Source organism: Macaca fascicularis, chromosome 7 (assembly GCF_037993035.2).
Source record: "Macaca fascicularis isolate 582-1 chromosome 7, T2T-MFA8v1.1".
Taxonomy (NCBI): domain Eukaryota; kingdom Metazoa; phylum Chordata; class Mammalia; order Primates; family Cercopithecidae; genus Macaca; species Macaca fascicularis.
This window is the reverse complement of record NC_088381.1, coordinates 135,026,653-135,051,171: the sequence shown is the minus strand read 5'-3', so window position 1 is coordinate 135,051,171 and position 24,519 is coordinate 135,026,653. Positions and strand designations below refer to the sequence as shown.

The following is a 24,519-nucleotide window of genomic DNA, read 5'->3' as shown; positions in this document are numbered from 1 at the left end:
ACTCTAAAACAGAAAGTCAAGGGAGTTTAACTACTCCAACTTTATATTCTAGTATTAAAAACAAAACTAACCTGTGGCTATGACCAACCCACAGATTCCCAAATCTGATCTTTGGAAATGACATATAACACCGCTCTGCAGCTGGTGTTGTAGACAGAAAGAAAAAAATTGCAGTCCTTAACATTTCTCTTAAATAATACAAACCTAGCTAGGTCTATTACTAAATTTTTTGGTTTACTAATCTAAAAGTGAGTCCAGTAACCTGCCTACATTTTAAATATTTCACAAGCTATGAGGTACTTTTATTTGTAAACATGTGTTCCCTTCTATCTCCACAGCCTCAACCAACATCATCTCACTCCTTGCCAATAGTGCCACCCTCCTCCTGTGGGGAGAATGAATTACAGGCACGCACCACCACGCCCAACTAATTGTTGTATTTTTAGTAGAGACAGGGTTTCACCAGGTTGGCCAGGCTTGTGTCAAACTCCTGACCTCAGGTGACCCACCTGTCTCGGCCTCCCAAAGTGCTGGGATTACAGGCATGAACCACTGAACCCAGCCATATCATCTTTTAAATATCAAAGATTCCTATATTTTCTAGTCCCCTAGTCATTGTTCTCATCCATCTCACCCGGCCACATTCCTCTGTATCAATCTTTCTCTGCGTCTACATTCTAACAAGACTCCTTCCTTCCTTCCTTCTCCCCTGCCCCGCGCCCCCCGCCCCGCCACACTCTCTCTCTCTGTTCTCTCTCTCTTTTTTTTTTTTTTTTTTTTGAGACGGAGTCTTGCTCCGTCGCCCAGGCTGGAGTGCAGTGGCGCGTTCTGGGCTCACTGCAAGCTCCGCCTCCCGGGTTCACGCCATTCTCCTGCCTCAGCCTCCCGAGTAGCTGGGACTACAGGCGCCCGCCACCTCGCCCGGCTAGTTTTTTGTATTATTTTTAGTAGAGACGGGGTTTCACTGTGCTGGCCAGGAAGGTCTCGATCTCCTGACCTCGTGATCCGCCCATCTCGGCCTCCCAAAGTGCAGGGATTACAGGCTTGAGCCACCGCGCCCGGCCTCTCTCTTCTTCTTGAGACAGGGTCTCACTCTGTCACCTAGGCTGGAGTGCAGTGGCATGATCTCGGCTCACTGCGACCTTCGCCTCCCAGGTTCAGGCAATTCTTGTCCCTCAGCCTCCCAAGTAGCTGGGTGGGATTATAGGTGCATGCCACCATGCCTGGCTAATTTTTGTATTTTTAGGAGAGACAGCATTTCACCATGTTGGCCAGCCTAGTGTTGAACTCCTGGCCTCAAGAGATCCACCCGCCTTGGCCTCCCAAAGTGTTGGAATTACAGATGTGAACAAACACATCTGGTCGGTTTTTCAAGCTCTTGCCTCCAGTCTTTGAAAATGTTCTTCTTTCTGCCTTGAATACTCTTTCTACCCCACTGTCTATCACACTTTCATCTTAGTCTCAGTCATCTTCTCAGCCTCCTCTGAACTCCAAAGACTGGGGGACTAGATGAAATACTGATTATTAATTAACTAACATATTTTTCATTTTGAGGTTATATTATTAGATATAATAAATTTGTAAATGTTACTTACATATTCTTGATGAATTAACTCATTTAAAATAATAAAATGTCCCTCCTAATATCTAGTAATCCTTTTTACCTTAATTTTCTCTATTTGCTCTACATAAAAATGTATTATAAGAAAAGAAAAAGAATTCTCTCTGTTATCAATATAGCTACACTATAACTTTTTCAAATCTTTTACTTTCAGTTTTCTGTGTCTTTATAAGCAGTATATGATTAGCTATTTTTAAAAAAATCCAGAATGACAATTTTTAACTGAAGGATTCAGTCTATTTACATTTAGTATAATTTTTCTTTTCTTTTTTTTTTTTTTTTCTTCTTTTTTTGAGACAGAGTCTTGCTCTGTCACCCAGGCTGGAGTGCAGTGGTGCAATCTCGGTTCACTGCAACCTCCATCTCCTGGGTTCAAATGATTGCATGCCTCAGCCTCCTGAGTAGCTGGGACTACAGGCACATTCTACCACATCCAACTAATTTTTGGATAGAGACGAGGTTTCATCACATTGGTCAGGCTGGTCTCGAACTCCTGGCCTCACATGATCAGTCTAACTCAGCCTCCTGAAGTGCTGGGATTACAGGCATGAGCCACCACACCTGGCCTACATGTAGTATGATTACTGCTATATTTGGGTATAAAACTATCACTGTACCATTTGTCACTTCTGCTTTTGCTTCCTTCTTTCTTCTTCTATACGTCCCTTAGGATTCATAAAATATTTTTTATTTAATATTCTTTCCCCTCTATTAGCTTGTTAGTTACATATTCTTATGTTATTATTTTAGTAGTTGTTTTAGAGATTATAATATGCATCCTTGACTTATTACAGTCTACTCATAATTGGGTTTTTAAAAATCACTTCCCAGACAATACAAGAACCTTAAAACGTATCAACTCAATTTATGCCTTTCTACCTTTTATGCTGTTGTGTGTATATATTTTACATGCATTTTAAGCATATACATATGTGCATGTATATGTTTACATTTTAAGTATATGTATTTTATTTATTGTATATATTTTCTACATATACTATGTTGTATATTTTCTATATATACTATGACAATATATACTTGATATTTATATATTCACTGTATAGTATTTATTTAAAGACTCACAAGGCATTATTATTTTACACGATCAACACTTACTTACATTTGCTGACATGTTAACCCTCTTTAGTCCTTTCTGCATTTCCATGCTTCCATAATCCTTCTACCTTAAAAACTCTATTTAGTCTAGGTCCGTACAGTTTCTGTTTGGCTGAAACTGTCTTTATAAACCTTCATTTTTGAAATAAATTTTTGATGACTATAGAGTTCCCTATTGGCAGTATTTTTTTCCTGTACTTTACAAATCCCAGTCCATTGTTTTCTGGGTTCCATCATTTTCATTTCAATCATTTGTTAGTTTTATTGTTGCTCCTCTGAAGGCAATGCGTCCTTATGGTAAAATTTTCTCTGTCTTTGGTTTTCAGTAGTTTTGCTGATTACCTAGGTATGGTTTCTTTCATTTATCTGGCTCGAGATTAGTAGAGCTCCTAGAATTTCTGGCTTGATGTCTTTTATTGATTTTGGAAAACTCTCTGCCAATATTTTAAATACTGTTTTTGCTCACTCTGTCTCCCCTCTCCTTCTTAGACTTCATCTACATATATGTTTGACCTTTCACCATATCCCATGTGTCTTTTATGCTCATTTCTAAATTTTCTATCCCTTTTTTAAAATTTCTATTTGATTCTTATGAATAGATTCCAGTTTTCTAGTGAAATTTCTCATTTTTGTCATCACTTTTTCTTAAACATATAATGGTTATTTAAAGTCCATGTGAGACAATATAAATATCAGCATCATTTTTAGGTCTAGTTTATCAATTGTTTCCTATCTTAATTTTTAGTCGTTTTGCTCTATCTCTGACAGGTCTGGTAACTTTTCAAATGGAAGCCCAAATATTAGGTATGAAAAAGATGAAAAGGCTTTGGACAATGATATATTCCTCCAAAAAGAATTTCAGGTCTTCTGGCAGTTAATGAAAACTCAAATTGTCTTCATCTAATCAGGGATTGAGATAGTTTGATGCTGGATTTCAGTCCCTGTGATGGCTAGTTGATCTCCAGTTTGTTTTTATTCCTAAAGCATAGCCCTTCAAGGGTTTAAACTGAAAGCCTGAGATATTTACCAGGGCTCCTTCTCTATAACAGGTCCTGAACTCATAAGACGGATTAAAATCCTGCTTATTTCATTAGCTTCCTCGCTATTTTTTTTTATGCTTGGCTTCTTTGCCTCCTGTACTATTAGAGCTCTCATCCCACCTCATTCCTGGCTTAGGAATTAGTAAATGCTTTGAGGAAAAATATGGTGAAGAATTCCAGTTTTACTTCTCTGTGGTTCACTTTTCTCTGGGATCTTAGTGCCTGGAATCCGGGCTGTCTTGGTTATTCTCTTCAGACATCTGCTTTTTCTTTTCTTTAAAAAAATTTATATAGTTTTTATAGATGTTCTTGGTGGGAGGATTGGTCCAAATATGCTATTCTATCATAACAGAAGCAGAAATCTTCAGATCTTTCTTATATGCTCTTATAGCACTAAATGCTTCTAACATTATGCACTTAGGTTATAGAGCAACTGCTTTGATAGCTGATACGTATCCTTTGTTAAACTATAAAGTTCTTGAGAACAGGAACCTTGTCTTTTATATCTATATCTATATCATGAATCCTTACTGAATAGCATACACCTTTCACTCATTCATTTGTTAGTGCACCAAACATTTCTGAGTGCCTATTACGTATTAGGAATTCCATATGTGCTAGGCATTTAATGGTAAAGAAGAAAGACATAGTCCCTGACACGAAGATATCCTGTTATATTTTACTGGAGAGAAATAGCCAAAAACAAGTAAACCAACAAATAAAATAATTACAATTTGTGGTACATGTTATGAAGGAAATAAGCAGGTGCTGGGATAGAAAATGATGAGGGTGTGGAGAACAGGAAAGTTCATTTTAGAAGAGGTAGTGATATATTAGCTAAGCCTTGAAGGATAAGAAGGATTCACGCATGTGAATTGTGGAGGGAAGAGAATTCCAGAGAAAGGGACATACAAATGAAAGCTTCCAAAGTGGCAAAGCGTGCATAGAACTGAAAAGGCAATGGATGGTAGTGAATGAGTAGGAGAGAGGTATAAGCTGAGTTTGAAGAGATAAGCAGAAGCCAGAGTTGCAGGGCCTTGAAGGTTATGATGCAGAGTTTGGAAAGCTGATGCTTATGTGTTTGCTAAATGAATGAAAGTATTTTATTTTTCTTGCAAAAATTGTTTTTTAAAATAGCCCTTTTCATTCTTTTTGAACATGAAGGAGGGCTTCATGCTCCTGTGACAGACAGAAAACTTGTACCAGACATAGTGATAAAGGCTGAGAATAATCATTGTTCTTACATTTTTGTTTACCTATTGAAGCAGCAAGGATCTTTGTCTGATATTCTGAACCCCAGAGTCAGATGAGAAGAAGAAAAATGAATGGATGAAGGAATAAGTCTCTTCCTCAACTGAGGTAAGGAGAAACACCAGTGATCAGAAAAACTGTGCAAGACTTTGAAATGGGCAGAAAAGAATACTGGGTGTCCAGTGTAACACCCACTTTCTGGTTGTGTTTTTCAGCTATTTTACAGCAATGAAACGGAGTAAAACTGATGGTAAATGCAATGGACTGAATATGTCTCTCCCCACCCTCAAATTTGATGTTGAAACTCCAATCCCAATGTGATGGTGGGCGCTCTGGGAAGTAATTAGGTAATGAGGGTGGAGTTCTCATGAGTAGAATTAATGCCATTATAAGAAGAGGCCAGAGAGTTAGCTAGCTTTCTTTCTGCCATGTGAGCGTAAAAGGAGAAGTCAGCTATCTGCAGCCTGGAAGAGGGCCCTCACCAGAACCCATCCATGCTGTCACCCTGATCTTGGATTTCCCAACCTTCGGAACTATGATAAATAAATGTTTAAGCCACCCATTTTATGGTATTTTTTGTTATTTTGAGACAGGGTCTCATTTTGTTGCCTAGGCTGGAGTGCAGTGGTGTGAACACAGCTCACTGCAGCCTTGACCTCCCACCTCAGATTCCTGACTAGCTGGGACTACAGGCAAGCACCACTATGCCTAGCTAATTTTTATAGTTTTTGTAGAGAGGGGGTTTTACCATGTTGCTTGGGCTGGTCTAGAACTCCTGAGTTTAAGTGATCTGCCCACCTTGGCCTCTCAAAGTGCTGGGATTATAGGCGTGAGCCACCACACCTGGACTTTGGTATTTGCTAAATAGCAGCTTAAGCTAAGACAGTGAACACTTTTTTTTTTTTTTTTCACACGGAGTCTCGCTCTGTCACCGGGCTGGAGTGCAGTGGCACAATCTAGGCTCAGTGCAACCTCTGACTCCCTGATTCTCCTGCCTCAGCCTCTTGAGTAGCTGGGATGACAGGCGCACACCACCACACCCAGCTAATTTTTGTATTTTTAGTAGAGATGGGGTTTCCCCATGTTGGCCAGGCTGGTCTTGATCTCCTGACCTTGTGATCCACCCACCTCGGCCTACCAAAGTGCTGGGATTACAGGCGTGAGCCACCGCGCCCTGCCAGTGAACATAATTTTTACCCAAAGAAATGTAAATGAATTCTGCCCAGTGGAGATGTAATTGATTATTCTGTGGTGGGTATAGATCCGTTTTGCATCTATTAGCAAATTATTTCAGCATTCTTGATGACCTGATTATCTGGGTAATCAAGAATGCTGAAATGGGTGTGTTCTTTGAATTCTCCTTTGAATAGGTCATAACATCTTACGTATTTGCTCGTTGTTGAGTTAAAGAAAATCTTGGAAACATGTTCATTTTATATATTTATGAGATTCATAATTTTTTTACATAGGCAAACATGTAAGATTTTTAAATATCATATAACATTTGCTAAAAGCAATCGATCATTTAAAGAAAAATCATAATGATATAGTGAAGGTTCAATAATATATGTAAATATGACATTTATGGCAAGTGTAGCACAGATGTTGAGAGGGGAAAAACAGAAGTATATCATTGTAAGATTCTTATACTATATATGAAGTGGTAATAATATCACTTCTAGGTAGAATATAAAAGTTGTACATACTATGAACACTTATGAAACAACTGAATTTATTTACAAAAAGGAGGTATGGTGAGTAAACCAAGAAAGGAGACAAAATCAAGATTAATGATTTTATCTATAAAAAATTAAACTTTAACAATTCCAGAGGCTCCACTGAGATGCTCCATTGATTCATTGGACACAGCCAGTTAAACTTCATTGGCAGAGAAGTACACTTTATGAGTGGCTTAAACCTGGGTACAGGCCAGGCGTGGTGGCTCAAGTCTGAAATCCCAGCACTCTGGGAGGCTGAGGCAGGCAGATCACTTGAGGTCAGGAGTTCAAGACCAGTTTGGCCCACATGGTGAAACAGCATCTCTATTAAAAATACAAAAATTAGCCAGGCGTGATGGCGTGCACCTGTAATCCCAGTTACTTGGGAGGCTGAGGCATAAGAATTGCTTGAAGCCGGGACGCGGAGGTTGCAGTGAACCAACATCATGCCACTGTGCTCCAGCCTGGGAGACAGCATGAGACAATGTCTCCAAAAAACAAAAACAAAAACAAAAACAAAAACAAACAAACGAAGGGTACATCTTTCCTTGGTTCCTGCAGTGAATTCCAAGCAGCAATACAACTGTAACTTTGGTAACTTTTGGTTTCTCAATTTTGGCCTGCATATTCATTTCGGTTCTGTTTTTGTTTCTGCACACAGCCAATAAGGTATTGCCCCTTGTGGCAGGAATGATTAGGGATTTGGTTTTATGGTCTAATCATTTGATGATCTCTGTAAAAGGATGATACACATCTATTTTTTTTTTTGGGTAAGAGAAGACAGAGAATCTGACTTATTAGTCTTTCTTGTTTATTTCTCTTATTGTCAATTCTGAGACCAAATCAATTAAGATTTTTGTGCCCTCTAGGAAAGAAAATAGTTCTTTATTACTGGACTGATGAATTTTTATGGTTCTGTGTTTACTCTTGACTTATAGCTCAAGTTATAAGTAGAACTTGTAAGTAGAACTGAAGCTATTGTGTTTCTTATCTGTCTGTGTGTTCATGTGTCTGTAATACAGAAAAGCATTTATCTCATTTTGTGGGTATGAAGTGTCTTCCTTCCTATTTCTGTAAGGTATTCATAAATTATATTATCTCTTAAAGGTGCCCTGTTCTAATTAGCTTAGAGAGACAATAGGTGCTTATATAAAATATTTCTAAAATTCCTAGATAATAAATAATTTTAACTTTAATATTTTAAATATGCTACACTGAAAATATTCTACTTATAATTTTGAGAATGTGAGTTCATATAATTAGGATAAATCTTTAGCAAATGAGACTAACTTGATAATTCCAGTTATTAAGAAAAGCCAAAAGCCAGGTATGATGATGTGTACCTATAATGCTAGCTACTTGGGAGGCTGAGGCAGGAGGATTATCGCTTAAGCCCAGAAGTTAGAGACCAGCTTGAGCAAAATATTGAGACCCTGTCTCAAAACATACATATAAACAAAGAAAAAAAAAGAACAAACCCCAAACTTAAATAACAATAATAAAAAAAACACAGCCATGTTCTTTCTCTTATTTACATCAATCTTAAGTATAACACAAGTATACATTTTATTTCACTTGGGTTTTTCCTAAACTTCTATTTATCAAATAAGCTCACATTCCTCCTATATAATATTTAAGATTATAAAAAAGTATAAAACTGTGATCAACCAAATCAAATAATTATTCTGAAAACCTTACAATGTTAATAGTTATTATGTTTTATAGTATGTCAGTTTCAAAATAATTTAAGATTTTTATTTACTTAAAATCTTGAACTGATATTAAATTGAATTAATAAATCATCAGATACCTAATTTCTAAGATAGGATATTAGAGCATTTATTATTAAGCATCATTTTAAGTTATTAACTTTTTAAAAAGAATATAGTTATTAACTATATAGAAATTAAAACTATATAGTTAATAACTATGTACTTTTTAAGGTGAACATACTTTGCTGGAGAGGTTATATCTTTGGGTCATGTTAATGAATGTGTTCATTCATCTTTGCTATCCTAAGGTGTAAAAGGGATGTGTCTGGCAGTAGAGAGTTGTGTTCTTTGTGTTTATGAGCTTTGCTAGTCTGCTAAAATGGTTACATATTATTTCTCAATTATCCAAGCTCCTTAGTTTTCTCTATGATATAGATATTAGTTATTTTCTTAAAATCATAATCAATATGGGTAGTTGCAATTATATAAGGAGCAATAATGACAGAGAAGTATAACTATATGTGTTCTTTTGTTTTTCAAGGAAAAATAATATTTTTTTCTTAAAGCCCAGTTCTCAGAATTTTTGGTCTCAAGACCCCTTTACATATTCTTAAATGAAAATTCATTAAGGATCCCTAAGAGTTTTTGTTTATGCGAGCTATAGCTGTGGATATTTACTATATTAGAAATTAAAACTAAGAAATAAAAAAAAAATTGGTTCATTTGAAAATAGCAACAATAAAGCCATTTCATGTTAACATAAGTAACTTCTTTTCGTTTTTTTTTTTTTTTTTTTGAGATGGAGTCTCGCTCTCTCTCACCCGGGCTGGAGTGCAGTGGTGCGATCTCGGTTCACTGCAAGCTCCGCCTCCCAGGTTCATGCCATTCTCCTGCCTCAGCCTCCCAAGTAGCTGGGACTACAGGTTATTCTTTTTGTGTAATTTGCCTTTTTGTGTTTTCTGTTTATTTTATCTTTATTTAAAGAAATAAAAAAGCGAAGAACAAAGTTTCCTCATTTATAAACTGAGCCAAGGTTATTTACAATCATGTTACCTTCTATGTTCATTTTCAAATCTTTTATTGTTGTTTTGAAAAATTAGGTAACCCAGTATGGTTTCTCAGGTCTTCATCAAGGGCCCCATCCTTTTTTAATAACTCTTTTGACTTTGCCTTTTAAAGATCAGACAAAAATTTAGGAAAAAATATTCTTTTCTTACCAAAACTCATCTTAAAAATTTCCTAGAGGGCCTCTAGAAAATCCCAGATTTGTTTTCATCTTATACAAAGAAATGCTGGGAATAATTAGATTTGTTTGAAGTTTCATGAGAGGAGCTGCCATATCTGAGAAGAGATACTCAGTCTGTCCTAGGTTAGATTCTTATAGGTAAACTGTTATTAATATAAATATTTCAGAAATTGTTTGCTTTACAGGAAGTTCCTGGTAATTTGACAATGCCCTTGCTGTTTTACCCTCAGAGGAAACACTGATCAAAAACTTCTACGCTGGCGTGGTGGTTCACGCCTATAATCCCAGCACTTTGGGAGGCCGAGGCAAGAGGATTGCTTGAGACCAGGAATTCAAGGCTGCAGTGAACTATGATGGCACTACTGCACTGTCCCCTGGGTGACAGAGTGAGACTCTGTCTCAAAAAACAAAATAAAACAAAAACCTCAAAACAGAAAAAAAACCCTACTGTGAAATACTTACATATGTACCTCAAAAGAGAATGTTACTTATCTTCTATTCTGATATTATTGGTTATAGAAGTAAATTAAGCACAGCTCTCAAGTATTTGCCATCCACAGAGAATTTCTGTTTTACTCTGATGCTTGCCTGAAGGCTCTGCTACAAGCTATAGTCAATAGTTTATGCCCGAAACAGAGACAGATTCAGAACATTAGGGAAAAGGAGTGTAATAGGCACTTTAACATTGATATTGAGATATCAAACAATAACCTCTTGAGTACAGGCTTTTGAGGTGATACAGCTTAGGTAACTTTTATATAGTAGTGAAGCAGATGGCTTCAGGAAAGCAGACTGCTAACTCAACATTTAGCAGAACAAGAATGATGTAGGACTAAGTGAAATATTAAAAGAAAATTTTTTTGTGTGTTTGTTTGGAATATTGTTGATTAGTTTGTTTGTTTGTTTGTTTGTTTGGTTTGGTTTTTTGAGACAGAGTCTTCCTCTGTCACCCATGCTGGAGTGCAGTGATGCGATCTTGGCTCACTGCAACCTCCACCTCCCAGGTTCAAGCAGCTCTTGTGCCTCAGCCTCCCACGAAGCTGGGATTACAGGTTTGTGTTACTATGCCCAGCTAAGTTTTATATTTTCAGTAGAGGTGGGGTTTTGCCATGTTGGCCAGGCTGGTCTTGAACTCCTGGCCTCAAGCAATCTGCCCACCTTGGGCTCCCAAAGTGCTGGGATTACAGGCATGAGCCAATGTGACCAGCCAATTACTTTTAACTATTCTAAGGCCGCCTGGCTCTAGACTTACAAAACAAATCAAGGAGCCTACATGGTTAATTAACTTTTAGTGCTAAATAATTGGGCAAACCTCGTGAAACCGGCCTTTTTTGTGATCAGTTATCATCTCTGTGATTACTTTGATCATAGGCGGTGGTGGAGACACTACTAGCAAAAATTAAGAGACTCAGAAATGAACAAAAAAGGTCACTGGTGTCCAGTTTAGTGCATCCTTCTGGGTTATTGCCACCTTTCATTATCTTTGAGTTATTTAATAATTCTGTAAGTCAAGGAAAACTTATAGTAATGCATATGATTCTTTAGTTTTCATGGCAAAGGCAGATACTGTTTAACTATTGAACAAACTTCCAGTGTTTTGTAAAAATGAAACTCTTTGAAAAGGGTATGTAGGGCACGGTGAGGTAAAGGAGGGGAGAGATATTTAGGGAAGTAACTGCAGAAGAATCATTTCTCCTTGGTTGGGAAGAAGGTACTGGTCTATGAATCCAACAAGCAGCAGGGTCCCCTCCTCACTGTTTAGCAGGCAGTATGTTGGGGAAGTGGTCAGACTTTAGAAGGGATGGCTGTGAAATACACCCAAGGAGGCTAGCTGCCCTGAGGTTTCCAGCCTCTACTTGACCTTAGTGCTCCTAGCATGGCCCAAAGGAGCAAAGACTTGAGACCTAAGGGTACTACAAGAATACTCTAGATGTATTCAGTGCAGACCAGTGACCAGGTGTCTCCCTGATGCTTTGGTGCTGCTTAAGTACCTTCAGGTTCCTTGGCATAATTCTTGGAGATAGTAAGCTCCAGTTGTGGCTTAATAAAATTTCCCACCAGTCCTGTAACATAGGCACTTAGAGTACAATTTAAATGGAATTAAATACTTTTCTTGCATACCTAAGGTTCAGCACTTAATATTCATGCCTGCTACATAATGCTTCTGAATTTTTCCTTGATTTCCCTGTCTTTTTAGTAACTGGTTTTCAGGCTTAGCTCTTGGGCTGAAGCAGATGTTCTATTTTTTATTATTTTCTTTCTGCTATGGAGGTACCCTAAATTCTTTTTGGAATTACAACTTGTTGGCTGGCAGGAATTTGCTGCATTTATGTTTTATCTCTTTCTTCCTGGTTCCTCTATCATCTCATTCCCACTCAAGGAGGTAGGAAGGGACAATTAGCAGCTCCTAAGGAATACTGTGGGATGCCCAGTTCCTAAAATTTCTTTCCTAGTAAATTAAAGGTTTAGTATAAGTATCTTATTACACAGAGAGTAAAATAAATAAAACCAATGTGCTTAACTATATTGGCTTTGTTTACTGGTGAGCAAATCCCTGGCATAACTGACATCTTTGTTAGCACTAATAAAGAAGGTTAGGTTGAGAAGTGTTCTGTCCTTACCACAACTGAGCCACAATTGCCAAGCCTATATATGCTATAAGCTTGTTACCTCTCCAGAAGTACTAGAAAAGATAAACGTTAGTTCTGCCAAATAGGTATTACCACAATTAGGTTAATCAGAAACTAAGAGAAATTATACAAGACACAAGCCCTGGAAATAACAAATTTAACATTTAAATAGACCTGACTTCATGGTTTGCTCTTGTAATATTGAAAGTACCACAGGCAGTTTGATGGTAATGAAAACAGACACGTTGAAAATTATTTCTTTCAGCTGTGCTACAGTACAGCTCTCAGCCCCTAGCCTTTGTGATCTCAGGAGAGTTCTGTGGCAATTTGCTCTACCTGGAGCTAAAGACTCTGGGAGACTTTGAGGGAACACTAATCCAGCAATTTGTCTGCTATAAGAACACGTACCCACACTTCAACACTTTCACTCCTGGATGTAATGTGAGATTTTTTTCTTCCAAACTTTTTAGCATCTGCAGTGCTATTCTGAAAGGCTCTAACACTAAAGTTTGTGAATGGAAGGCAGGTATTCTTCTGTTCAGATTGCTAAGTTCTAACATTTGTTCTCTGAGCCAACAGAGTTCACTGTCCAAAGAGTCAGTTTATAAATTTAGGCAGTTTTATAGCTACAAGAGGACAGAGATCAAGAACAATCATATATATAAGATCTAGTTTAAAATAAATCAAACTCTTAGAAAATATGAATTTTAGTAAAAATTGCTATGATGGTATTTTTGTAATTTTTCAGTTCAGTCATTAATGTGAGAGAAAACATGGAAAAGGATTATCAGCTGGCAAAACATTTTATGCTGAAATATCTTTGAGCCAAAAATTAAGGTTGGTTATTTCATAAAGAATATTTTACTTTTATAACATTATTCAGTGGACCCAATAGTCATCGTAAGCTAACACATTTCATTAAGAAATGTAAACTTAGTGTTACTGAAATATTCAAATTGTAGTCTTTACAGGAAGAAGTATATACCATCTACAAATAAACTTAGTGCTATAAAATAATGTGTGTGTGTGTATATATATATGTGTGTGTATATATATATCATTTTATTTATTATTTTTTTAAAGACAGGGTCTTGCTGTGTTGCCCAGGCTGGAGTGCAGTGGTGTGATTTCGGCTCACTGCAGCCTTGACCACCCAGGCTCAAGCGATCCTCCCACTTCAGCACCCAAGTAGCTGGAACTGCAGGCGCATGCCACCATGCCCAGCTAATTTTTGTATTTTTTTTGTAGAGATGGGGTTTCACCATGTTGCCCAGGTGGTCCTGAACTCATGGGCTCAAGCAACCTACCCACCTCAGCCTCCCAAAGTATTGGAATTATAGGCTTGAGCCAATGTGCCTTGCCATATTTTCACTATTATTATTATTATTATTATTTTGTAAAGAGGAGCCAAAGGAATGCCTAATCCTCCCTTTCTTCCTTGTGGGGAAGGGGAGCTAAGCATTCTTGGTAGATTTGGAACATATGGTGGGTGAATTGGTTGGCTCCTGGGGAGTCATGTTTAAATTTGAGTAGAAGGAAGGATCTTAGAGCTTTACCCTGGTGGTAAATATGTATAAAGGATGTCCTAATGTAGTACGATAGAGTGAGAAACAGGTCAGAAGTTTCCAGGGGAATAGCAAAAACCATTCTGCAAGTTGTGGGATTCTCCAGGTTGCTTCTGAGGGTAAGCTCCCTAACCTACCCACGTTGTATCCCTTTTAGAGAGACCAGTAATTTCTGAAGCCCCATGGATTTTCAGCTTTTTGGGAGCCTGGTTATGAATATCAGATGCCTACCAGACCACAGTTAGTCACCATATGCAAGAACATTACAGCAGATACATTTTTACAGGCCCTATCTTTCATACCTTTTCCCCCATGGATACACCCCCTGATGTGATGATGACATCAGCACGACTGATACCCTCATTCAAGGCATTGAGTAAGTCATCTGGGCTGGAAAAAAATAAAGACAAAGAAATTAACACACAAGGAAAAGATTTTAGATATAGTGCCAACTTAAAACTATACCGCCTTATTCACTAATAGGGATTAACATGAGTACAGCACTATATTCTGTATGAAGTGGGAACCAAAAGGGTCTCTGCCTAATAGGAGCATTAAGTCTTATTATGGAGAAAGGACCTTGTACATGCTGAAGTAGTGGCTACTGGTGATTTCACGGGGCTTTTTGTTCTAACAAGCCACTATAATGAAAGGAGACAATGAGATGTTGGAGGATGTCTAACTATCCTGGTTTGCCTAGGAATATTCCTGTTTTAGTACTAAAGTCAGATGTCCTAGGAATCCAAAGCAAGCCAGGACAATTGGTTACCCGAGGTGTTGGAAAGATCCCATAGGACTCTTTAGAGGGAATGTCTTAAGTGAGGCCCTGAGAAATGAGTTGGACTCTGAGAGGTGGAAAGGAAAAGAATGGGAAAGAGCTTCATAAGCAAGAGGATCTGTACTAGCAAAGGCTTGGAATAATGGTTCAGCCTGTGCTGTTTCTAGGTCACTGTGGAAAATAGCCTGCTTAGAGTGAAGGACTTGAGTGGGAATGACTGGGATACGTAGGATGGGACATGACTTTGAAGAACCCTCAAGCTGATGAATTTGGAGTTTATCTAATAGGAAATGGAGGAGGGAGGATCCCTAGAAATAGGAAAAGCCAGTAGGTATTCATAACGTTGGGAATAGAAAAGGTAGGGGAAAAAGGACAAGGAAAGCAGAGATGGGATGAACTACTTATATGGGGTATGAATACAGGATGAATATTAGGAATGGAAGCGAGGCAGGTTCCTGACTGTCACTTGAAAAGGCAAGTACAACAGGCTCTTTGATGGTGCAGGTCGAAGGTCGGGAAGAAGAGATGAAAACAGGGGTCTTTGGATGTCACAACAGTTGAAAAGTCCTAACCGGAGACTGATCAAGTGAGAATAAACAAAATGCCAAGAATCAAGACTTATGGAGGGACAGGATAATTGGGAGTAATTGAAAGGGATTGTTTAGTTACCACTTTAAATCCATACGAATCTACAGGGCATTGTGACCTGTGATTGGCATTTCCCTTCAATTGATGCAGTACAGAAAAGATACTTTTTGAGGAGTATATATCTAGCCATATCCTTGTTTTCTGAAAAATTCTTACCTATTTATACCGCCTGACTCTTCCTTTCCCTTTCTTCCCAATGGACATCTAATGAGAACAACTGAAAAGGGAGTGACTCTGGCTTCTGATTTTCTGCTTCCTGCCTTTCGTCCCCCCGCTTGAGGCCCAGCTGTATTCTTGCTCTTGGGTTCTATGAGATAACCTTGTATCCTTACATAAATATCTCCTTTGCTTGAGCTGGCTTCAGCAGGTTTTTGTTAACTTGAAACCAAATTATCTCTCAACGAGACAGCATATGTTCTCACAAATATCTCATGATAGTGAAGTTTATTCATGCCCCCTTACCTTAATTTGATGAGAGAGGAAGAAGGAAAGTTAGTGACTCAAGATAGCATGATATGTAACTAGGATATAATTTCTATTTTTATCCAGGTGAAACAGAGGTAGGGAGAACTTGAGACCTACCAGAGACATAACCTTCACAGACTCTATAAGAGATAAGCTAGTCAGGAGGTGGCATAGCACAGAGATTAAGAATGTGAACTCTGGAGTCAGACTGCCTGAGTGGAAATCCTAGCACCACTACTTGCTAGATGTTTAACCATGCACAGGTTGCTTAACTTCTCTTTGCCTTAGTTTTTCATCTGTAAAGTAACCATAATAGGGTTGTTATGAGGATTAAAAGATATCCTATTAAAACATATAAAACACTTGGAATAGTACCTGGAACAAACTAGGTTTTCAAGGAAGTCATTTGTCATTCTACTGCTGCTATGCTAACAAGTTAATCACAGAAACATACCTAACAAACTAGCAAAGTTCAACTACAGCATGCTTGGGATTTTTATTCTGGAAAATACTCATGAGTAACACACAAGAAAATCATAGACTGGGACTTAAATACATTTACAGAGCTAAATATGAAAGGTCCAAATGGCAAGGTAGGCCTGGTTCCAACCTGAATAGCTTCCTTTACTATGAGGTTCTCTTACAGGGTCTGGGTAAAATTCTCCTTGTGGTCTGTCCACAAGCTCTGACTCTGGGAAGCAAGCTCCCAAGGAGAAGGACCAAAAGTAAAAGTTTGAAAAATGGCTCATATAAGGTTCAGCCTACCAATATAGAGAACTTTTAAGTCATCAGTCAGTCATTGCATATACAGCCAAAAAAGTGCCCAGGTACTAACTGAAGGTAGAATCTATGTGTAAAACATGACAGACTTAAAAAAAAAATCCCCGACATAAATTTCAAACTTAAACTAGTTGGGCAAACATCTCAGAATTATTTTGAATAATGTGTGTACTTAAAGTATTCTTGACCTATGTATTTTGAACAGATTTCTCATCAATCCTTTTCATTTTGATTTAGGAAAAAAGACAGCAAATTATTCTGTTGTATTGAAATACTATACAATATGCATGTGATGGGTTCCTGATGCCCAGAGTTCTGGGCTCCTTGCCTTGCTGGATCATATTATCATTATGCTAAGCCAATGTTTTCTCATTTACTATGGAATAAATGGAAAAAACATCCCAAACACAGCATCACATGGAATGTGGTTCAAAATACTGACTGGGTAATGAATACTATCAACAAATACAATTTTATGTTAGTAGAAAAAGATATTAGCTAATTTTACAAAACTTGTAATACATAACTTACAACATGTTGATTCTATAGAATTATTGTAAAGCTACTATAAACAAAGCAGCAGTGAGATGCACACCGTCATGGTATTTATCTTTATAGCAGGATAAAGGTTCTGGGACAGCCTAGCTGATTACTATAAATAGGCACTTTTCAATGTTTTTTCATACCTTTTTTTTTTTTTTTTGAGATGGAGTCTTGCTCTTGTCGCCCAGAATGGAGTACAATGGCATGATCTTGGCTCACTGCAACCTCCGCCTCCTGGGTTCAAGCGATTCTCCTGCCTTAGCCTCCCAAGGAGCTGGGAATACAGGTGCCTGCCACTATGCCCGGCTAATTTTTGTATTTTTAGTAGAGACAGGGTTTCACCATATTGGCCAGGCTGGTCTTGAACTCCTGACCTCAGGTGATCGGCTTGCCTTGGCCTCCCAAAGTGCTGGGATTACAGGTGTGAGCCACCGTGCCAGCCTTACTCATTATTTTCGTATTATCTGGGAAACATGTTTTTTTCCTATTTTGTAAAACATGAAATTTTCTAATTTGCAGAAATCAACTAAAAGGGATTTTGTTCCAAATCCTAACTGAAATTTATCATGTTTCAAAGAATATGCTCAATGATACTTTGTACTCTGTGGGTAGTACATTCATAAAATCATTGAATCTCAAAGTTGTAAATGTCATCTTGTCCATTATCACTGCTGGGCCAGTTATTTGGGTCCTGCCATACTCTATCCCCTTCTGTCACTCTCTCTTACTTTCCTTTCTGTTGTACGCTTCTGGTGTCTGGAGATTTGGTCAGACACCCTGCCTTACTAGAGAGACAGGTACCAATGTATGACAATAGCCAGGGGATCTATAACTTCATTTATGTGGCATGCTATAATCTCTCAACAAATCTGTATGCTAGACTGAATAGGTATTACTATGCTCATTTTAAGAAAAGGCAAGTGATATTCAGAGAGGCAAAGTGTAGATAGAGCGGTAAGTGGCAGAGCCAGGACTACAAACTCTGGCTTCTTATTAAATGCTTGTTCTACTCCCTGCCCAATCAGAATAATTGTGTAGTTTTTTAAAGGCATGTAATATACCATAAAAGGAAGAGTCTAATGAGAATGGACTCTTGTCCAAAAGCATCAGAAAGAGAGGATGCTGGTCAAGTGCAGTGGCACACCTGTAGTCTCAGCTACCTGGGAGGCTGAGGTGAGAGGACTGCTTGAGCCCTGTAGTTCAAGACTGCAGTGAGCTATTATCACGTCTATGAATAGCCACTGCATTCTAGCCTGGGTGATGTAGTGAGACCTAGTCTCTCTCTCTCTCTCTCTCTTTTTTTTTTTTTTTTTTTTGAGATGGAGGAGTCTTGCTTTGTTGACCAGGCTGGAGGGGAGTGGTGCAATCTCAGCTCACTGCAACCTCTGCCTCCTGGGTTCAAGCAATTCTCCTGTCTCAGCCTCTCAAGCAGCTGGGATTACAGATGCCTGCCACCATGCCTGACTAATGTTTTGTAGTTTTAGTAGAGATGGGTTTCACCATGCTCGCCAGGCTAGTCTTGAACTCCTGACCTCAAGTGATCTGCCCACCTTGGCCTCCCAAAGTGCTGGGATTACAGGCGTGAGCCACCGTGCCCGGCCCTAGACCTAGTCTCCTAAAAAAAAAAAAAAAAAAAGCACAGGATGCCATGGCATGAGTTATGGATTTGTCTGGGGTAACCAGCAGAAAACTGCATGTGTGAACATTTTACTATTGCTCTGTGGAATGAAATGAACATGATTCAGAATACCATGTTCAGATGAAAACTATGGTTATTTTGGTTAACCACAGCTTAAGGGCCTATTCGCATCATAAAATTGCTTTCTTTTTTGTAATTCATGCTATATTTTAAATTATAAAACATTTCCAACCTAACAGTATAACCAATACCCATGTATCCATCGCTCAGATTTGACAAATGCTAATATTTTCCAATATTTACTTCATATTCCTTCCCCTAGACTCTATTTTTAACAAATAAAAACTGAGTTTGCTTTCTAAAACTCAAAGATTACTCTGAAGAGTGATAAGAGGAAATAGGTAACAAGGGTTATAATCATGAATAATATAATAGAAAACAGTTCATGATTTTCTCAGTTTTCTTACATAAAGCAAGCAGGGTGTATTAATTTTCTCAAGGATAGGAGGCTAAAACTACAAAACATTATAATCTGACCTTATATTTTAAGACAGAACTTCCTACATATAATATCAATTAATATCCAAGAAATAAAATTAATGACAATACTAATGTTTTTAAAAAATAATACATTTTCGCACCTACATGTCAATCTCACAACTCTGTGAGGAAGGCAGGACAAAAGAGGGCACTGAGGTTCACATAGGCAGTGTTAGGTTCAAAGTCATCCTGTGTTTTTTCTACTCTTCTTCTAAATATAGTAATATTTGCATTATGAAAGACACTTTGTTACACATAAAACACCTTCAGATAAAAGCTATTTATCAGCATTTGTCTAAATATATAAATCTTATTTGTTTATACCAAATACTGATAGAAACAAAATTTGTACTTCTAAAATCTGGCTTATTCTCACCACTGCCACTAGAGGGGCTATTGGATTAAGCAGATTAAGTTTTCTAGGTATGTATCAGTAGTTTCCCTTTTCTCAAAGAGTGGCATATCTTGAAGGGATATCATGATATCACTTAAATCTGTCTTCATTAATAACTGCAGTTTTAACTTAATTTGGATGGTGCTTAGCCATTCCTTTAAAGATAAATCTTTTTTTTTTTTTTTTTTGACACAGGGTCTCACTCTATCACCCAGGCTGGAGTGCAGTGGTGTGATCATGGCTCACTGCAGCCTCCACATACCAGGCTCAAGTGATCCTCCCACCTCAGCCTCCTGAGTAGCTGGGACCACAAGAGTGCACCACCACACCTGGATAATATTTTTTGTGTTTTTTGTAGACAGGGTTTCACCATGTTGCCCAGGCTGGTCTTGAACTCCTGGGCTCAAGAGATCTGCCTGCCTCAGCCTCCAAAAGTGCTGGGATTACAGCCACTGCACCTGGCCTAAAAAAAATTATTATTATTATTATTTTTTAAGACAGAGTCAACCAGGTGCAGTGGCTCACACCTGTAATCCTAGCACTTTGGGAGGCCGAGGCAAGTGGATCATGAGGTCAGGAGATTGGGACCATTCTGGCTAACACAGTAAAACCCTGTCTCTACTAAAAATACAAAAAATTAGTTGGGCATGGTGGTGGGCACCTGTAGCCCCAGCTACTTGGGAGGCTGAGACAGGAGAATGGCGTGAACCCGGGAGGTGGAGCTTGTAGTGAGCAGAGATGGTGCTACTGCACTCCAGCCTGGGCAACAGTGCGGGACTCCTAATAAAAAAAAAAAAACACAACAAAAACACAACAACAAAAAGACAGAGTCTCACTCTGTCACTCAGGCTGGAGTGCATGGCGCTATCTCTGCTCACTGCAACCTCCGCCTCCCAGCTTTAAGTGATTCCTGTGCCTCAGTCACCCAAGTAGCTGAGATTACAAGTGTGTGCCACCATGCTTGGCAAATTTTTGTAATTTTAGTAGAGTTTCGCCATGTTGGCCAGGCTGGTCTTGAATTCCTGGCCTCCCAAAGTGCTGGGATTACAGGCATGAGCCACTGCGCCTAGCCAAAAATAATTCTAATACTAACATGAATGCTGATTTACTAACACTTCCCATTCATTTTCATTTGAATTATTAAGTACCTAACCATTGTTCTCTTACAGTACCAATATTACATGAAAGCATTCTACAAGACAATTGCTTTAATGCTAAGAATGTATGTACTAGGCAATAGAAGATAAAGCCATTAATTGAAGGCCTGAGTGTCACAAAGTCTAGAATCCTGTTTTAGCTCTACTGCTAACTACTTAGATGATCCTGAAAAACTAGTATCATTTTCTGGGGGAAGGGGGTATTATTCTCCTTATCTATAAAATAAGGACATTTGGAGTATGTCTTTTTCATCTTTAACATTCACTGATTCTAAGAATTTTTGGTTGGTTGGGATCCAGATCAAGGGCAAAGCTATAATTTTTTTTAGGTTGACCCAGAAGTCTGGATTCTACTTTAAAACATATTAAGACTGCCCTAGCCTTTAAAGGCTGGGAAAGTCCAGCCTTCACAACAAAACTGTCCAGGAAGCACAGAGGCTTGGACTGTTTACTTTTTGTACTTTAATAGAATACTAGCAGCTTGCCATTTAGTATTTTGTTAATTCAGGAATTGACACCTCTCTTCCTTTTGCCACTCATGATCCTCTTTTCCACTGTAACTCCATTCTCACCAGGCCCAAAGTACTCTAGCAGCTTCCAGAACCCTTAGGGTGAATAGAACTTTCAGTAGGGAGAGGAAAATACCAGCAACCTAAGGAACAACCAACTGGAGAGTGGAAGAATGAGCATAATATTTAGGATATCCCCTTGAGAAATAAAACTTCTGGGGCAACAGATAATTTTAATAACAATAATAAGTAATTAAAACACTAATACAGATTCAATTATGACATTAAAACTGTGTTCTGGAAGAAAATATGTGATTTTCAAATTTTAAGATTTAGTAGATGAAGGTAAGTACAGTCCTTGTCAAAAATTCAATTAGTTGCTTGGAAGATCAAGTGGCAGAAATATCTCCAAGGACTGTGTAAAGGTACAAAAGATAGAAATCATGCAGAAAATAAGAAGACAGAGCAAGAGACTGACATATTACCAATAGGAATTCCATAAGGACATAAAGGAAGAGATAGAAGGGGAAAAGAGGAAAGTTTCATTTATTTGAGAAGAGTTAGACTTGGAAATTGAAAAGGTTCACTAAGTTCCAGGCAAGATTGATTAAAAAAAAAGAAAAAAAAGAAAAAAAGCAAAACAAAAACATAAACCTAAATATGTCCTGGTACAATTTTGGAATTTCAAAGGTAAACAGAAAAGCTTACAAGCTGCCAAATATTAAATAGGAAGATTGGGTTACTAAAAAAGGAAAAAGTAATATTGGCTTTGGACTTTTTACCTACAATACCAAAAACTAGCAAATAGTAAATTAACACCAACATATCTCTTCAAGGCATACAACCCTCAAATCCTACATCCAGTCATTCACCAATCAAAATGGAAGAATGATACTTGTTAAAATGCAAAGATTCAGATGACAAATCACCAAGTAATGTTCTGGAAAAACGACTGTAAATGAAAAATGATTCAGAACATAGGCTTCAAGGCAGGGGAAGTTGGAGGAGAGGAAACAGTAGTGAAACACACAAACATACACACTCTTTTATATAAAATATAGCCGGGTGTAGTGTCTCACATCTGAAATCCCAGCACGTTGGGAGGCTGAGGCAGGTGGATCGCTTGAAGTCAGGAGTTTGAGACCAGCCTGCCCAACATGGTGAAACCCTGTCTCTACCAAAAATATAAAAATTAGCTGAGCATGGTGGCAGGTGCTTGTAATCCTAGTTACTCAGGACGCTGATGCAGGAGGATCACTTGAACCCAGGAGGTGGAGGTTGCAGGGAGCTGAGATTATACCATTGCAGTATTGCAGTCCAGCCTGGGTGACAGAGTAAGACTTTGTCAAAAAAAAAAAAAAAAAAAAAAAAAAAAAAAAAAAAAAAAAAGAAAGAAAGAGAGAGAAAGGAAAGATAAAGAGGAAAAAAGAAAGAGAAAGAAAAGAAAAATTAAAGAAGAAAGAAAGAGAAAGGAAAGAGAAAAAAGGAAAAGAGAGAAAAAGAAAAGAAGAAAGAAAGAAAGAAAGAAAGAAAGAAAGAAAAAGAAAGAAAGAAAATAACAGGTAGGGCAAAAAGTCACCAGGCAAATGTAAATAAGCAAAAAAGCGGGAGTAGTAATATTAATGTCAAAACGGGATTTGATGTTAAAAAAAACTTAAAAGGATAAAGAGAGGCAACAAATTGTGATAAAAGAAACTTTTAAAGATGACACAGCAGTATACAACTCTCTCACAAAACAGGGTCTCATTTCATCCAGGCTTCCTGATTGCCCCACCAAATTCCTGCACATTGTAGGCACTCAGTAAATGAGCTGAACCTGATTTCAAGTCAATCTATCCACAGTAGCTTTGGGAGTAAATACTGTTTAGTTACTCAATTATAATGATATCATAGGCTAATAATATTGTCTGGGGATGAAATAAAAGATACTGCTAAACATATAATCATAAATAGTACTTTGAGAAGGGATTAAGGTGAAACAATTGTGTATTCAAATATCACATAAAAGAGGAAGCCAACTTATTTGGCATTGCTTGGAGGGCAGAATTAGGGCTAACAGATGAAAGAAACAGGAAGAAAGACTGGCTCAGTGTAATGGGAAAACATCCTTACTTTAACATAACAGCCATCGAACAATAGAACATGCTACCTCATGAGGCAGTAGAGATCTTTCTCACTAAAAGAATTCAAACAAAAACCTAATGGCTAAGTTGTTTCAGATTTTCCTCAACACCTCCAGTGGGTGAAAGTTTGGACTAGCTAAGATCAGAATAAGATACTATGATTCTGAAATACTGAAATACTGTAATACTGAATATACTGAAAATACTGAAATACTGAAATACTAAATACTGAAAGTTACATAAACACAATTACTATTTTCTTTTCACATATAAACTGAAAGCATAGAGGGAAACACAGACCTGAGCGTTGCAATTTGATACTGGTCTTGTAGATAATACTCTTCTCCCTTTCATTTTTTTCTTTTTTTTTTTTTTTTTGAGACGGAGTCTTTCTCTGTCACCCAGGCTGGAGTGCAGTGGCCGGATCTCAGCTCACTGCAAGCTCCGCCTCCCGGGTTTATGCCATTCTCCTGCCTCAGCCTCCCGAGTAGCTGGGACTACAGGCGCCCACCACCTCGCCCGGCTAGTTTTTTTTTTTTTTGTATTTTTTAGTAGAGAAGGGGTTTCACCGTATTAGCCAGGATGGTCTCAATCTCCTGACCTCATGATCCGCCCGTCTCGGCCTCCCAAAGTGCTGGGATTACAGGCTTGAGCCACCGCGCCCGGCTTCATTTTTCAACATAAGAAACATTTGCCTATTTGACTTGAGTGAAATGAATAACAGTATCTTTTCTTCCTAAAGCCATGACATTCATCTTCTACTTGGAAGATGGCTACCAATATTAATAGCACTCTCTGTAGAGTTCTAACTTGATCACATGTCAAAGAACCACATACCTAATAGAAAGGTAGAAAAAGAGAAAGGAGAAGCATGTTTCAAAATAAATCTGTCAGAGAATGAATGTAGCTTTCTCAAAACTGGAGGTACTCATCAGTTTCTGTGAAGAAAGAATATATTCAGAGGGTATGACATCTTTTGAACACTGTATCTTTTCAGATTTCAATCTGATTGCTTTGGGGGCTCAATTCCAAAGGAACTTAAAA

General features: G+C 38.0%; 1 protein-coding gene across 45 annotated transcripts in view; it reads right to left on the bottom strand.

Moving 5' to 3' along the window:
- Positions 1–24,519, bottom strand: part of GPHN (gephyrin) — a 734,620-nt gene that overhangs the window by 24,217 nt on the left and 685,884 nt on the right. For all 45 annotated transcript variants that reach the window (XM_073997568.1, XM_073997563.1, XM_073997564.1 and 42 more), the window contains one exon: positions 14,202–14,289. In XM_073997568.1, coding sequence (XP_073853669.1) covers positions 14,202–14,289 — 88 coding nt within the window. The remainder of the gene's footprint in view (positions 1–14,201; positions 14,290–24,519) is intronic.